A 13480-nucleotide genomic window follows, 5' to 3' on the forward strand; every position below is an offset into this window, starting at 1 on the left:
TGGCTTAGACAACAAATATTTATTTCTCACAGTCCTGGAGGCTGGGAAGTCCAAGTTCACGGTGCCAGCAGATTTGGTATCTGGTGAGAGGCTGCTTCCTGGCTGAGAGACGTCTGTCTTCCCTCCAAGTCCTCACGTGGTGGAAGGGTAGAGGGAGCTCCCTGAGGTCTCTTTTCGTAGGGCACTAATGCCATTCATGAGGGCTCCATCCTCATGACCTAATCACCCCCAAAAGCCCCACCTTGTGGATGAGGTTTCCACATATAAATTCTGGGGGGCACAAACATTCAGTCTGTAGCAATCCTATTATTTAAGGTCCTTTTCTTTGCAGAATGCAGGTCTGTCCCAGGAAGTGGATGGTGTCAGGGATGAGAGACACATGGGTTCTCACTGTCCGAGCCTCTTCTGGAGGGAAAATATAGACACCAAATCCGAGCTACCCAGCACCAGGCCAAAATGGCAGCTTCAAGCCTGAGGCAGAGAGGGGAGAGAGAGGTCAGGATTTTGCCTAATTTAAGAGATAGGTCAATTGACCTGGACCCACTGTAAGTATAATATGATGATGTAACAGACAGTTCTGGATGTTCAGAAGTGTTATACCAGCTCTGCTTCTTACTATTTATATGACTAGAGTCCAGTTAGAGGGCCTATTTGAACATCCCTGTATGTAACATGGAAATTATAATAGCTGCCCTGCCTACTTCATACTATTTGGTGGGGGTGGGGGTGGGGGACTCAGTCATAGGGCTTGATAATCGTCAGTGGTCTTGCACTCAGAAGGTTGGTCCTTCATGCTGTAACCACACACCCACACGTATTACATTTCCCCCAACTCCTCTCATCACCAAAGTAGCTTGTTCCCCCCTTTTAATTGTGTTCATGTGCTTCTCAGTAGGGCAGGTGAAAAATGACAATAAAAGTCTCACTATGAAGAAGCCCTTTGATAGATGAGCCATGGAAGGCCTAGACGCAGAGTGAAGGACCCCACTCCAGTTGGTCACGTCTGGAAGTAGCTGTGTCCCCATCGTTCCTCCTGACCCTAGCCTCCCAGGATGGAAGGCAGGCGATGACAGGGCTTCCCAAACTGGCCTGATTATTACAGCCATTTAGGAAGCATTTAAAAACTAGATTCCTGGGCTCTGCCTCCGGGAGATTCTGATTCACCTGAGGAGGGTGGGACCAGGCTGAGTCACAGAAGCTGATCCATGCCACCCCCACTTGGCCCTGGCTCCTGTCCAGGCTGTCTGCACAGGCCTCGTGAGGTGCCCCAGCAGGGAGGGCCTGGGCATCTCAGGTGGCACGAGCCCGGGCTGCTGGGAGAAACCTGAGTGGGCCCAGATTATCTGATGGTGCACCTGCTCCGGCCCCGTGCTCACTTCTTGAATATCAAGATCAGGAAGAGGCTCTCCCAGGCAGCACCGGTCACCCTGCAAACTGCCCTAGGGCCACAGGAGGTGGTAAGGAAAACGTGTTCCCCCTTTCTGCTCCCAGCCTCAGAACCAAACGCGCTGCAGGCTTCTACCGTCCGCCTGCACACCCTCACCGATAACCCTGAAATTTATCTCTTTACACATCTATCAACATGACAATGAGTTCCTCGAGGGCTGGAACAGGTCTTATTCCTCTCTGTGTGCCCGGCACAGAGCCTGGCACACCAGTAGTGCTTGCTAAATATTTCATGAATAAATGAGAGGTAGTAACACTTACCACGTTACCACAGGGTCACAGAAGGACTGATATTCACACCCACTAGTCACACGGGAAATGCACGTGCTCACCTCTGAGGGGTGGAGAACCCCATCGTTAGTCACCCAGCTAGCTAGAGGCTGAGCTTGGCATGCCCCGATTTGCAGCAGTACTGAATTACTTTTGGCATCACAGGACCCTTTGATTTGAAAATTTATGAAGCCTCCTCACAGCGAAACGCCTTTCTCTCACACACATATATACACGCACCCTGCATGTGATTTCTAGATTAAGAGTATCGGCCCTTCAAAAAGGGAAAGCTCCTTTTATATGGATGTTCAATTAATGAATATAGATGGAAAAATAAAGTCAGAAATTAATATTCTGCAATCGTCAGTCTAATCACTGATTCAGGCAAGGATCACTGATGGATGCTCAATCATTCGGTAAGTATTTGTCAGGGAACAGGAAGAAATCTCAGCTTAGACTTAGCCGCTTGCCCCCAAATCAGGATTCCGCAATCCAGGAAGGAGCCTGGACAGAGGACAGCACCATAGTCAAGGCAGGCTCCAGATGGTCTTATTAGGCTATTTAAATAAAACCAGGTCACCATTTCTGCAAGTAAAACGCCAGGGGAGAATTACCAGGCTTTGGGGGCTTTTCTGTATTCATCTCCTCTCCCCTTTCCCTGCTTGCTCCCCTCACCTTCACTCTCTCAAGGGAAAGGCTGAAGAGAAGAAGGGACTGGGAGAGAGGACTCGGCAGGGGTCTGTGAGGCTCCTGACAACCCAAACATATCCTGGTTGCCAAAAGAGAAGGGGCAAGGCTCGCTCTGATCTTTCCCACTGTTCTCAGAGTCCAGCTGTACTGGATATACACATGGGTCCATCAGCATTCTCCATCCCTTCTATGTCCTCTCCTGTATTACAGGGGCTGGAAGCCTGAGAGCTAGATTCCTTAGAATCTCTTGCCAGCCTAGATTTGCTTTAGAGGCCACTAGTGAGAGGCACTCACAGAAACCACTACTCCTTCTCTGGCAGTGGTGGGTACACTTGATGCCAGTTCCGAGGCCAGAAAGATCCTCCCGTTCACCTCACTAGCTGGTCTCCTGGGGATGCTATAATGACCAGGGCTGAAATGGCTCCTGCCAGGGGAGATGTCTGCAGTGTCAGCCCAGCCCCCAAGCCCACCTGGCACAGTGTCCCTCTGATACAGCAGCATCTGGTCATCCTTCTGGCACAGGGGAGAGGGCTCTCTGCTGCCAGACCTCTTGGAGTAGAGGTAGAAGGGTCAGCAACAGAGAGTCCAGCACAGCCAGACCCTCCCAGGAACAACGAAGACCCCTGCAAAACAAGAGGTCTGGATGCGACTGCCTCGTCTCACCATTTTCAATGCCCACCCTCCACCAGTGTCACCCAGAACCCACAGGCCCCTCCTTATTGGTCTTTCTCACTTCTCCTGGGTATGTGATCTATAGTCAGGGATCCGGAGGGCTCCTAACCACCCCCCACCCCCAACACACCTGTGATCCAGCCGCAACAGGCCCTGCTCCAACAATGTGTCCACCTCCTTGCTTGCTCCAAACACGTCCCAAAGGGTCAACTGGGGCTCAAACTGCTGCCAGTGCTGGGGAGACCGGAAGGGTCAGAGGCGCAGGGGCCACAGGGTGGATAGCTGCTGGGGCTCTTCTGGGCCATGTGTCTGGGGGTGTGGTGAGGGAGGGTTCACTCCAACGCAAGGATTTTAGCAACTAGGCCCAGGCCAGTAGGTCAGCAGGGAGGTAAGTACCTTCACTCCTATTCCATGTTCAAGTAAAAACCCAGTTCCCAGCCACGCCGGGTCTCCCTCCAATCCTTCTCCCAACCTCTCCCAGACTCAGCCAGGGCTTTATGGCCCTGACTTCATCCAGAGCAATTTTAAGTTTGATCGACCATCTATTGCATTTCCTACCTGCGCTTTCAGTGCTGCTTAAAAACATTTGAAAACCCTTAATCTAGTCTATTCCCTACAGCTGAGAAAACTGGAGTTCAGAGAGGTGAAAGGATGTGTGCCCAAGGTTGCAGTAGAATAGGGACGAGAGCCCAGGTTTCTGCAGTCCAAGTCTAGGGTTCTCACCCTTGCACCACAGTGCCCATCAGGTCTCGGCTGGATTAAAGCCCAACCTCCAGCTGCCAGCCCCAGAGGAATGGGAGGGATGTGTGTAAAGAAGGAGGAGTGAGGGAGACCGAAAATGCTGCTGCACAGCTGAGAAGTAGGAAGCAGTGTGCCACAGCCGCTGGACCCCTTACCTGGTGAGTGATCCCCACGTCTGTGCGTAGCCCCATAGCCAAAACTTCCTCCAGCCTAAAAGGAAAACCGTCAAAGGGTCTTAGAGAGGAGACCTGGCTTCTCCCAGTCTTTAAACCCTATGCTGGGATGCGTGTATGGGGGGCTAATGAGGATTGTGCACTAGGGGGGCAGAACAGGGCAGGAAATAAAGAGGTGAACATGGTGGTGGTTCTGGGGGTGCAAGGGAACCCCGGGTAAAGAGCCCTATGCCCTCAGATGCTCACAGCTCCAGCTTGCCCAGGGGGGTGCGCTTCCGGGTGCCATGACCATACAGCATCACCTCCTTCATCCAGATGTCAGGCTCCAGGGTCTGGATCCGAGCTTCCCGAACTTGGCCCCCGGCCCCCTGGGGCACAAATCGCCCATGGGCCCCTGACAACATCAATAACCACCCCCACTTTCATAGCAGCTAACATTCAGTGCTTGCCTGATGTTAACTCAGTGGTTCTCAAAGTGTGGTCCCTGGACCAACAGCCGAATTTCTCAGGCCCTACACCCAATCTGTCCAATCAGAAATTCTGGCGTTGGGGCCCAGGAATCTGAGTTTTCACAAGCCCTCCAGGTAATTCTGATGCACGCTAGAGACTGAGAACCACAGGGCCAGGCACTGTATCAAGCACCTTAAAATACACGCAATGGCTCTGAAGCATCCTTTTTTGGGCCACACTTTACATATGAGGAAACAGAGGCTTAGAGGTTAACAAGTGGCCCAGGATCACACAGCCATGATATTCCATTCCTGAATTATCTGTTCTATGGTTTACAGGGGACTCACCAGGCCCAATGCCAAGGTACTGACCGCATTGCCAGTAAGTCCAATTGTGGGTACTAAGCGCCCCCTGTGGGGAGGGAGGGTACAGTCAGTGCAGAGCAAAGAGGGTAGCCCCGTTTCTGTTCAGGTAAGAGGCACCTGGTTAGACTGTCCCACCTCCTCAGGCCTCAGAGCACCCAGCAGAGACCCTTCTCCCCACAGGATCACATTTCCCAGGTCATGCCCCAGCTTGCCCACTCTGCACTTTCTGTCACCAGCCCTAGGACTTACATTCCGGGCGAAGTTGGAGACCTCATACTGGCGGAAGCCAGCCTGCCCAAGCACTGCCCGTCCCTCCTGGTACATCTCAGCAGCGAGCTCAGGATCAGGGGCAGGAAGGACACCCTGTTGCACCTGGGTGAAGAGGGTAGTGCCCCGCTCCAGGGACAACTGGTAGAGGGAGACGTGATCGTCACAGTGGCGCAGCAGTTCCTTGAGCTGCCTGAGCCACGGCCCCACCTGCTGTGTCGGCAGCCCCAGCATCAGGTCCACAGATACACGCCCGGGAAAGAGGCGCCGCGCCTCTGCCAGTGTCTGCAGAGCATCACGGGCGGAGTGTGTCCGCCCCAGCAGCTGGAGCTCAGTGTCATCCAGGGACTGGGGAGAGAGGGTCCAGTGTAAGTGCACAGGCCAGCTCAGAGGGAAACAAAAACACCTGACGTTACTGGAGACACAGATACAGGCAAAAATGCAGAACAAGGCAGGGAGCTGGAAGGCAGATAGTCAAGCCAGTACCAAGAGTATCATTCCCGGAAGGGTCACTATGTGCCAAGCATTTTTATGTAATAGCTACTTCATTCTTATAAACCTCCAACATTGGCTCCATTTTACAGATGAGAAAACTGACGTTCAGAGATGCTAAGTAACTTGTCCAACGTCATACAATGGCAAAGTCAGACCTGGAATTTAGGACTATCTGACTCCAAAGCCAAGAGTCTTTTTACATTTCACTTTTTATTTTGAAGTATTTCAAACCTATAGAAAAGGTGAAAGAAAAATTCAATACACACCTTCATCTAGATTCACCAAGTAACATTTTGCCACATTTTCTCAGTCTCTCCATAAATATGCTCACATATATCATTAGGTTGAATCATTTGAGAGTAAGTCAAGACCAGCACTGTCCAAAACAACTTTCGGTGATGATGAAAATGTTCTATATCTGCACTGTCCAATACAGTAGGTACTAACCACGTGTGGCTATTCAAATTTTAAAACAATTAAATTGAAATAATCACATCCCAATTGTTTAATGGCATGTGGTCAGTGCAGATATAGAACAATTTTAGTAGACTATCGTAGCCACTGGCGACATGCTAGTGTGCATTTGCAAAGTGGTTATTTAAATTTAAGTAACTTAAACATTGTACCCTTTTACCTCTAAATACTTAACTGTGTATTTCCTAAGGACAAGGACATTTTTCTTACATAACCACAATCCAATTACAGAGTTCAGGAAATGTAACACTGATACAATGCCATTATTGACTACACAGTCATAGTCAAATTTGGTCAACAGTCCCAATAATGTTTACTGTAGTAATTTCCTCTTCCGGCCCCAATCCAGGATCCAATCAGGGGTCACACATTGCACTCAGCTATCATTGTCTCTTTAGTCTCCTTTAGTCTAGATCCTTAGTCTTTCTTTGTCTTTCATGACACTGACATTTTTGAAGACTACAAGCCAGTTGTGTTTCAAAATGTGTCTTTAATGAATAAGGTCTAGAAATCTGCTGTACGTCACGTACTTATAGTTAACAATACTGTCTGCACACTAAAAAAATCGCTAGATCTCATGTTATCTGTTCTCACCACACACACACAGTCTCTTAATTTAGGTTTTCCTGAGGGTTTTTCACACTTAGATTCAAGATATGTATGCACTTGGGGCTGGAATATCTCAAAAATGAAGGCTTCCTGTCTCCAGCCTCTCCAGTCACAAGGAATGACTCACAGCTTCCCTAAAACATGCACGGCTCTTCCACGTCCTCTGTCTTTTCCCCTCACACCTGGTGACCTCTTCCTCCTCATTAAACATTACCGCTCCAGGAAGAAATCCACGATTTCATCAGACTAAGATGCCCTGAAGTCTATATTCCGAAAGCCTTTTGTAAAGACCCCCTTTAACATGCTGCAATGATCTGACCACCTATTTGCCTCTTCCTGTGTCTCCAATCGTGTAACAAATCTTTTTTGAGCATCTGTTATGTGCCAGGCCCAAAGGTGGGTGCTTGGAATAATGTGATGAACAAAAAGGCATGCATGATCCCTGCCCCATAGATTAGTGCTCCAGCACAGAAGCAAACAATGACATAGTTACCGAAGTGTCATGATACACTTTTTAGTACCTACTGGGCCCTAGCACACAGAAGGAGCTCAGTAAATGTTTGCCCAATAAATGAATGTGACCAGAGGAGAGACACCACTGAAGGGCTGGGTGCTCAGGGATGGGGTGGGTAAGGTGGGTTACCTGGAGGCCAATGGACAACCTGTTGACTCCTGCTGCCCCGAATGCTGACAGCCTGGAGCCTGGGGCTGAAGTGGGGTTGGCCTCCAACGTGACTTCACAGTCTGCAGGCAGGTGGGTTGCTTGGGCCACTGCCTCCAGGATAGCAGCCACAGTGTGGGGGCTGGCTAGACTGGGGGTGCCCCCACCAAAGAACACAGACTCCACCCTGGCGAAAGAGGATGGAGAAGATGAGACCTGGGGGAGCACTCTGGGATGCCTGCACCTGTCCTATCCACTCCCCAAAGATCCACTTCCAGCCTCCAGTACCCACCGCCGCACCCCGCTGAGCCGCAGCAGTGTTTGCGCCTCAGTCACCAGGCAGCTCCGCAAGGCAGCCTCCTCCACACCACGCGGGATGTACTTGTTGAAGTTGCAGTAACTGCAGCGCTTCTCGCAGTAGGGCCACTGGGGGCAAGGGGAGTATAAACGGGACGAGAGGTGACCCCGGGCTGTCCTGACCAGTTCCAGGGTACAGTCGCACACCTCTCCCTGTCCATTCCAGGTCCATCTACAGTGGCTACGCCATCTAAGCCACACAACTCCCCAAGGCAGGTCGGACTAGGATTATTATGTCCATTCCACTAAGACAAAACAGGTTCAGAAGGGAAATAACATGGTCAAGGTCACCGAGCTGGTGACCCAGACATTTCCCGGCCAGGGAACCGGGTCTCATCCAAGATCTCGTCCGGGGACCGGGAAAGTCGGCAGGTGGGCTCACGCGTGACCAGTCATACGTGAGTCCCGGCCCGCGCAGTCAAGCCGGGCTCAGAGCTCTGCCTCCCCCTTCCCACTCACGTGGACGTAAAGCGCCGCGCGCTGGTTCCCGGGCTCAGGACTCCGGGATCTTCCAGCACCTTCCGCTCGGCGGCGCCTCTGGGCCACTTTGGCCGCTGCCGCCCAGGCGCGGGCCCGGAACCCCGGGAGTGCCATGGCGCGTCCTGCAGCCGGTCGCCCGGTGAGCGGGGCAGGATCGGAGCCCGAGACGCGCCCACAGGGCACAGCGTGCGCACAGTCGGACCGGTGGGCTGCCCGGGCGGAAGGAAGAGGGGCTGCGTGACCCAGTGCCACGTCCAACGAGGCGCGGAAAGAACCCGAGGCTTCGGGACTGCGGCGCCACCTGCCGGGCACCGATGCGCTCACCGCAGCCGCCTGCCCTTGGTTTCCTTGGAGGCCTGGAGATGGTTGTGCCGCGAGCTGCCCGCCTTTTGGCACCCTGTCCGGGGGAAGAGTCCCCTGACCCATCCAGGAATTCTTAATTCGTTCAGTGAATGCTTTCACATTTTATGTGCCTGCACAGAGCTGGGCGCTGGGGAAATCCAGATGCATAGGACTAGGTCACAGTATAAGGTGTATAAGATAGGAAGGAGGCAAACCAACAAAAGGAAACAGCCAATAGATATTAATTCAGCACCTGCTGGATACCAGGCCAGTAGGCTCTGTGATGTGGAGCAATCTTTTACAAGGGCGGTGGAATCAGTATGGGAGGAGAGGGCACTTAGGCTGAATGTTGAAGCAGCAGAAAACCCCAGGGAAAGCCTCTTGGCCTGGAGACTAGGAGGTCATCTCCTGGATCAGGCCAACCCTTCCCCTCACCCCCCCACACATCTGCTGGGAGGAGAGTCAGGGATGGTGTCTGCGGTAGGACACAGGATTCAGGGCCAGGGCTAGGAAAGCAGGCACCTAAACTGTCCCATGAAGTGGAAAGATCATGGGCTTTGGAGTCAGGCAGCTGGGTTCTAATTCCAGCTGTGTGACCCTTAGGCAAAACACCAAACTTCCCTGAGTTTCATTTCATCATTTGTGAAATGGGGCTCATGTCTCCTTGACAGTTGTTGGGAAGGTTTCAAGAGAATGTGTATCTGAAAGCACCTAGCATAATGCCTGGCACTCAGAGTATCCTAATCTTATGTTCAGTTTTCTAAAAAGTAAAGAGGACGCCACTGCTGCTGGGGGCAGACACATTGGGAGGTAAGGATTGCAAGCAGGAGAAGCTGTTTTCATTTCTTGGGTTAAGCTACAGCCTACTTTATCTGGCTCTGCCCATCGGGGAAGCCCATGTTCATCAATGAAAAAAAATATATATAAAAATTGGGTTGGTTGGGGAGGGGATGAAGGAAGTAGGGAGATGAGGGATGACGGCTAAAGAGTATAGAGTTTCTGTTTAAGGAGATGAAAATGGGTTTTTTTTGTATTGTTTTTATGAGGGCAAACTAGGGTTCTTTTTTATTCAAGGGGATGACATAGATACAATGAAAATGTTTTAAGTTGACTGAATGATGGTGGCATACATCTGCGTATATACTAAAAGCCAATGAATTGTACACGTAAATGGGTGAATTAGATGATATGTGAGTTATATTCGATAAAGCTCTTATAAATAAGAATACTTCTTGCTGGACTAATCTGGTGATGAGGTAAAAAAAAGTGAGTGTAGTCTGTAAAAAGTCTGGTGACAATGTGAAAAAGAAATGAGTATAGTCTTAAAACTCCTCACTCAATCCCTCTGGTATCTCAAAGGGATTGAGTGAGGAGTAAATTAATTAGATGATGCTAGCTAACACCGAAATGCTTAGCACCATTGTTGACAAGGAATAAGAGGTCTGAAAGTGCTAGTTTCCCTTTTGTGTCTTCCCTTCTCCATCCCATAGTAGCTGCCAAGACAGCAAGCCAGCAAGGGACCAGCCAAAGAAAACAGAGAAGTTCTTTATGCCAAATCACAAAGACAGACTGGGCAATGTGGGGGAAGGGCAGGGAGGGCCTGGGAGGTTCCCCCTCCTCTTTATTCACAGGTTTAGATGTCGTTCCATCTGCTCTCGAAGTTTGTATTTCTGGATCTAGAGGAAAGGAAAGAGAAAGGAATGAGAGCCAGGCTTGGGACCTCTGTCAGCTAGGGTGACCAACCGTCTTGGTTTGCCCGGGACTGAGGAAGTTCTTAGGATAAAGCTGGGAAAGTTTGGGGCAAACTAGGATGAATTGACCAGTTGGTCACCCTACTGCCAGATTCTTACCCATCACTAAGGGTGGCATAGGTAGGGCCACCTGGCCTTCTGCACCTGGACCCCAAGCTACCCTACCCTTCCCTAGTCTCCTCCACCTTGCATACCTTTCCTGAGATGGTGAGGGGGTAGTTGGTGACAAACACGACATATCGGGGAATCTTGAAGTGGGAGATCTGCGGACCAGAGTGAGATACAACATGAGGCTGGGTGGGCATCATATGGCTGGGGGAGGGAACAGTGGGCCGAGTGGTTGGCTGGGAGAGGGGTTTGAAAAACAGAGGCCTATCAGTTTGGGGTGAGTTGAGGCTCCTACCTTCCCTTTGCAGAAAGCCTTGATTTCCTCAGGTGTGGTCTCTTCCCCCTTCTTCAGCCGAATGCAGGCACAAACTTCCTCCCCCATCCGCTCGTCCTTCACTCCCACCACCTTCCAGAGTCACAGATAGATATCAAACATCACCATCCCCATCCATGTTTCCTGCTCATCTGGGCTTACCCGGACGGGGTGCCTCACCTGCACTTCTTGCACTTGCGGGTGCGTGTGAAAGAAGTCCTCAAGTTCTGCGGGGTAAATATTCTCACCACCCCGGATGATCATATCCGTGGAGCGGCCCACAATTTTGCAGAAGCCCTGCTCATCCATCATGGCGATGTCTCTGGAAGGAAAGGCTAGGAATGGCCTCTCGCCTCTGCCTCAGCTGGCCCGCTCACTCACTCATTCATCAAACATTTATTGAGCATCTACTATGTGTCTTGCACTGCTCTAAACTCTGGAGGATACAGCATGAATAAGATATTTCCTGGAACTTACGGTCTAGTGTGGGAGGCAGACAAACACAAAGCAACACTTATAACATTCTCTGTCTCTCAACATATCTATACATATGCTTTCCATGGCTGGCTTCTTTTCTCATTCAGGTCTCAGCTCAAACATTTCCACCTCAAGAGGGCGCTGACCATCCAGTCTAAGAAAAGATCCCCTCCCTATGACAGTCACTTTCTCTCCTCTGATCTTATTTCATTTCCTTCACTTTATCAATGTCTGAAATAATCTTGTTTGTATCTGTCTCCGTGCACCAGACATGTGGGAAGTAAGAGTAGGATCCTTCTCATCTTGCTTTCCACCGGACCATCGGTATCTAGAATAGTGGCACATCGCAGGTGCATAAGAACGTGTTGAATTAACAAATCAGTGACGGAATCTTGGCTCCAATTTTGCAGACACTGGTGTAGTGCTCTGTCCGAGCTCTCTCATCAGTACCGCATTGGATCCTTCCACGAGCTCTGTGCACTGACTATAATCATCCCCATTTTACACATTGTGGAAATTAAGTCTCTATGATATGAAGGGGCCATCCTGACACACATGTTCTCCCTCTTCTAGTTTAATGCTCCCCACTCAGCCTCAGGACCCCCAGCCTCCCCTCAGCAGCCAAAACCTCTGCCCTGCCCTGTCCTCTCACCCTGTCCGATACCACTTGTCCTGTCCAATTACTTCCTTAGTCTTCTGGGGCTCATTCCAGTAGCCCAGCATGACACAGTACCCTCGGATCCACAGCTCTCCGGGTGTATTCAGCTCTGCCAGTTTCCCCGTCTCCATGTTCATGATCTGGGCCTGAGACAGGGTAGCTTCAGGCTGGTGCCTCCCATGCTCTCACGTCAGGATGGGGGCCCTCAGGAACGGAGGGAACTTTGCCTTTTCTCCCCGCAATAATGAGGCCCCCTGGCTCTGCCCATTGCGATCCAGGGAAGGGAGACAACAGTCAGAGTGGCCCCATCACCAGACACCTGAGTTGGGCGTGCAAAAATAGGTGCGGCCCAGATCAGGGGTGCTGAGGCAGACTGGACAGGAGCTGCCACTGAGAAGGAGGCCTGTGGAAGGCCAGGCCGGCTGAAGAATTATAAACTGTGCAGAAGAAAAGGGAGTGTCTTCTTACTTCCCATTAAGCAGCAAATAGAGAAGCCAAAGAGGGTGGCGTGGCAGGGCCATGTGAACAGGAGAGGCAGCAGAGAGGCAGAGTCTGAAAGCCCAATGGAGAAATGAGCCACAGCAAACATGCAAGGAAGGCTTAGCTTCTATGTGCCTCAGTGTCTGCATCTGTGAAATGGGGAGAACTGCGCTGGCCCCTCTCTATCTCACAGGTGGGCATCCCACAGAGAGTGGCAGCGAGGCTGTCTGACACATGAGAGGGGGCTAATGTCACCACACACTCACTCCAGGGAGGAGGGCAAGAAAGATCCACACCAGGGTGGTGTCTGGCCCCAAGGGAAGCGCAAGGGCACAAAGGGGCAGGGGAAACTAGGTACAGGCTGGCATAAAGCACCAGTGCTGGAGCCGAAAAGGAGTGAGAGATGATCTGGGTCAGCCATGAAGTGCAAGGAATACCCACCCCAAAGGACAGGCTGCTTGGGAAATTCAGTGTTTATACTAAGCAAAAAGAGGAACTCTGCTGAAGTGAGGGTGGGGGGCCTATGGGAGAGAAAGAGCTCTGTAGGAAAAATCTCTGTGCTTTGACTCCTTTTTGAGGCTGTCCTGGCTGCCCTGAAACAGACAGTGGGGCTTGGCAAAAACACACCTCAGACAGGAAGGGAGGCTGCGGAGAAGTTCAGCTGGCTACTGCTCATGGCTGCTTCTCAGCTCTTCCTCTCAGGCCTCAGTCCACAGAGAAAGCCCCAGGCCAGGCCCAGAGCAGACTCTACTGTGGGGAAGGGTGGGATTCTCTGTGGGAGGGAGGTGGGACCTGGGAGTCGTAGTGTGGGGCTCACCTCTGTGTGAGGCACAATTCTGCCCACACTTTCTGCCTTCTGCTCCACAGTGTCCTCAGGAAAGTTCATGAAGGTCACAGGACTGTTCTCTGTCGTTCCATAAGCAACCTAGAGGGTCCAGAAAGGATGTTTGGAGGGAGCTGGGGGACTGCAGAGGGATGGGGTGAGCTACCCTGAGGGAATGGAAGGAACTCAGGGGAAAGCGGAAGGCAACTGAAAGGTGGGGAAAGAGGCACAGGTGTTAGAGATCAGGGGTCAGGAGCGGAGGTGCTGGGACATTGTGCCAACTAACTCAACTAACAGGGGCCCCAGATACGAAATAAAAGTAAGAGCAGAGCCTCTTCTAACCAGGGCTCTCTCAGTCTCTGTTTCCCTGGAGCAGCC

The 13480-nt window shown here is 51.3% G+C and overlaps 2 protein-coding genes across 3 annotated transcripts in view; both read right to left on the bottom strand.

Annotated features, from left to right (window-relative positions):
* RSAD1 (radical S-adenosyl methionine domain containing 1) lies at nt 1-9871 on the bottom strand. 2 transcript variants are annotated; one of them, XM_033089648.1, is made up of 10 exons: nt 8130-9871; nt 7606-7739; nt 7296-7500; nt 5057-5422; nt 4790-4853; nt 4239-4386; nt 3975-4029; nt 3209-3312; nt 2877-2955; nt 1-471 (listed from the first exon to the last, which is right to left on the bottom strand). In XM_033089648.1, the coding sequence occupies exons 1-10, from the start codon at nt 8574-8576 to the stop codon at nt 466-468; spliced, it is 1608 nt and encodes a 535-aa protein (XP_032945539.1). In that variant the 5' UTR covers nt 8577-9871; the 3' UTR covers nt 1-465. The 2 variants fall into 2 exon arrangements, with proteins under 2 accessions (XP_032945539.1, XP_032945538.1); XM_033089647.1 differs by having other exon boundaries at nt 2877-3029.
* A 150-nt stretch (nt 9872-10021) lies between these two features.
* Nucleotides 10022-13480, bottom strand: part of ACSF2 (acyl-CoA synthetase family member 2) — a 30440-nt gene continuing 26981 nt past the window's right edge. Inside the window, exons 11-16 of the mRNA XM_033089646.1 lie at nt 13097-13204; nt 11794-11945; nt 10845-10986; nt 10647-10757; nt 10438-10506; nt 10022-10168 (exon numbers count right to left, since the gene is read on the bottom strand). Coding sequence (XP_032945537.1) covers nt 10118-10168; nt 10438-10506; nt 10647-10757; nt 10845-10986; nt 11794-11945; nt 13097-13204 — 633 coding nt within the window. The 3' untranslated portion in view covers nt 10022-10117. The remainder of the gene's footprint in view (nt 10169-10437; nt 10507-10646; nt 10758-10844; nt 10987-11793; nt 11946-13096; nt 13205-13480) is intronic.

This window comes from Rhinolophus ferrumequinum, chromosome 21 (genome assembly GCF_004115265.2).
Source record: "Rhinolophus ferrumequinum isolate MPI-CBG mRhiFer1 chromosome 21, mRhiFer1_v1.p, whole genome shotgun sequence".
NCBI classification, from domain to species: domain Eukaryota; kingdom Metazoa; phylum Chordata; class Mammalia; order Chiroptera; family Rhinolophidae; genus Rhinolophus; species Rhinolophus ferrumequinum.

What these genes read in the sequence shown, in the direction of transcription:
- RSAD1 (XM_033089647.1), bottom strand. Translation starts at nt 8,576, where the DNA reads ATGGGTCAGGGGACTCTTCCCCCGGACAGGGTGCCAAAAGGCGGGCAG. An exon ending in CGGCTCAGCGGGGTGCGGCG is followed by an intron (nt 7,501 to 7,605) that starts GTGGGTACTGGA and finishes CTCTTTCGCCAG; the next exon opens with GGTGGAGTCTGTGTTCTTTG. An exon ending in GTACCTTGGCATTGGGCCTG is followed by an intron (nt 4,387 to 4,789) that starts GTGAGTCCCCTG and finishes TGATGTTGTCAG; the next exon opens with GGGCCCATGGGCGATTTGTG.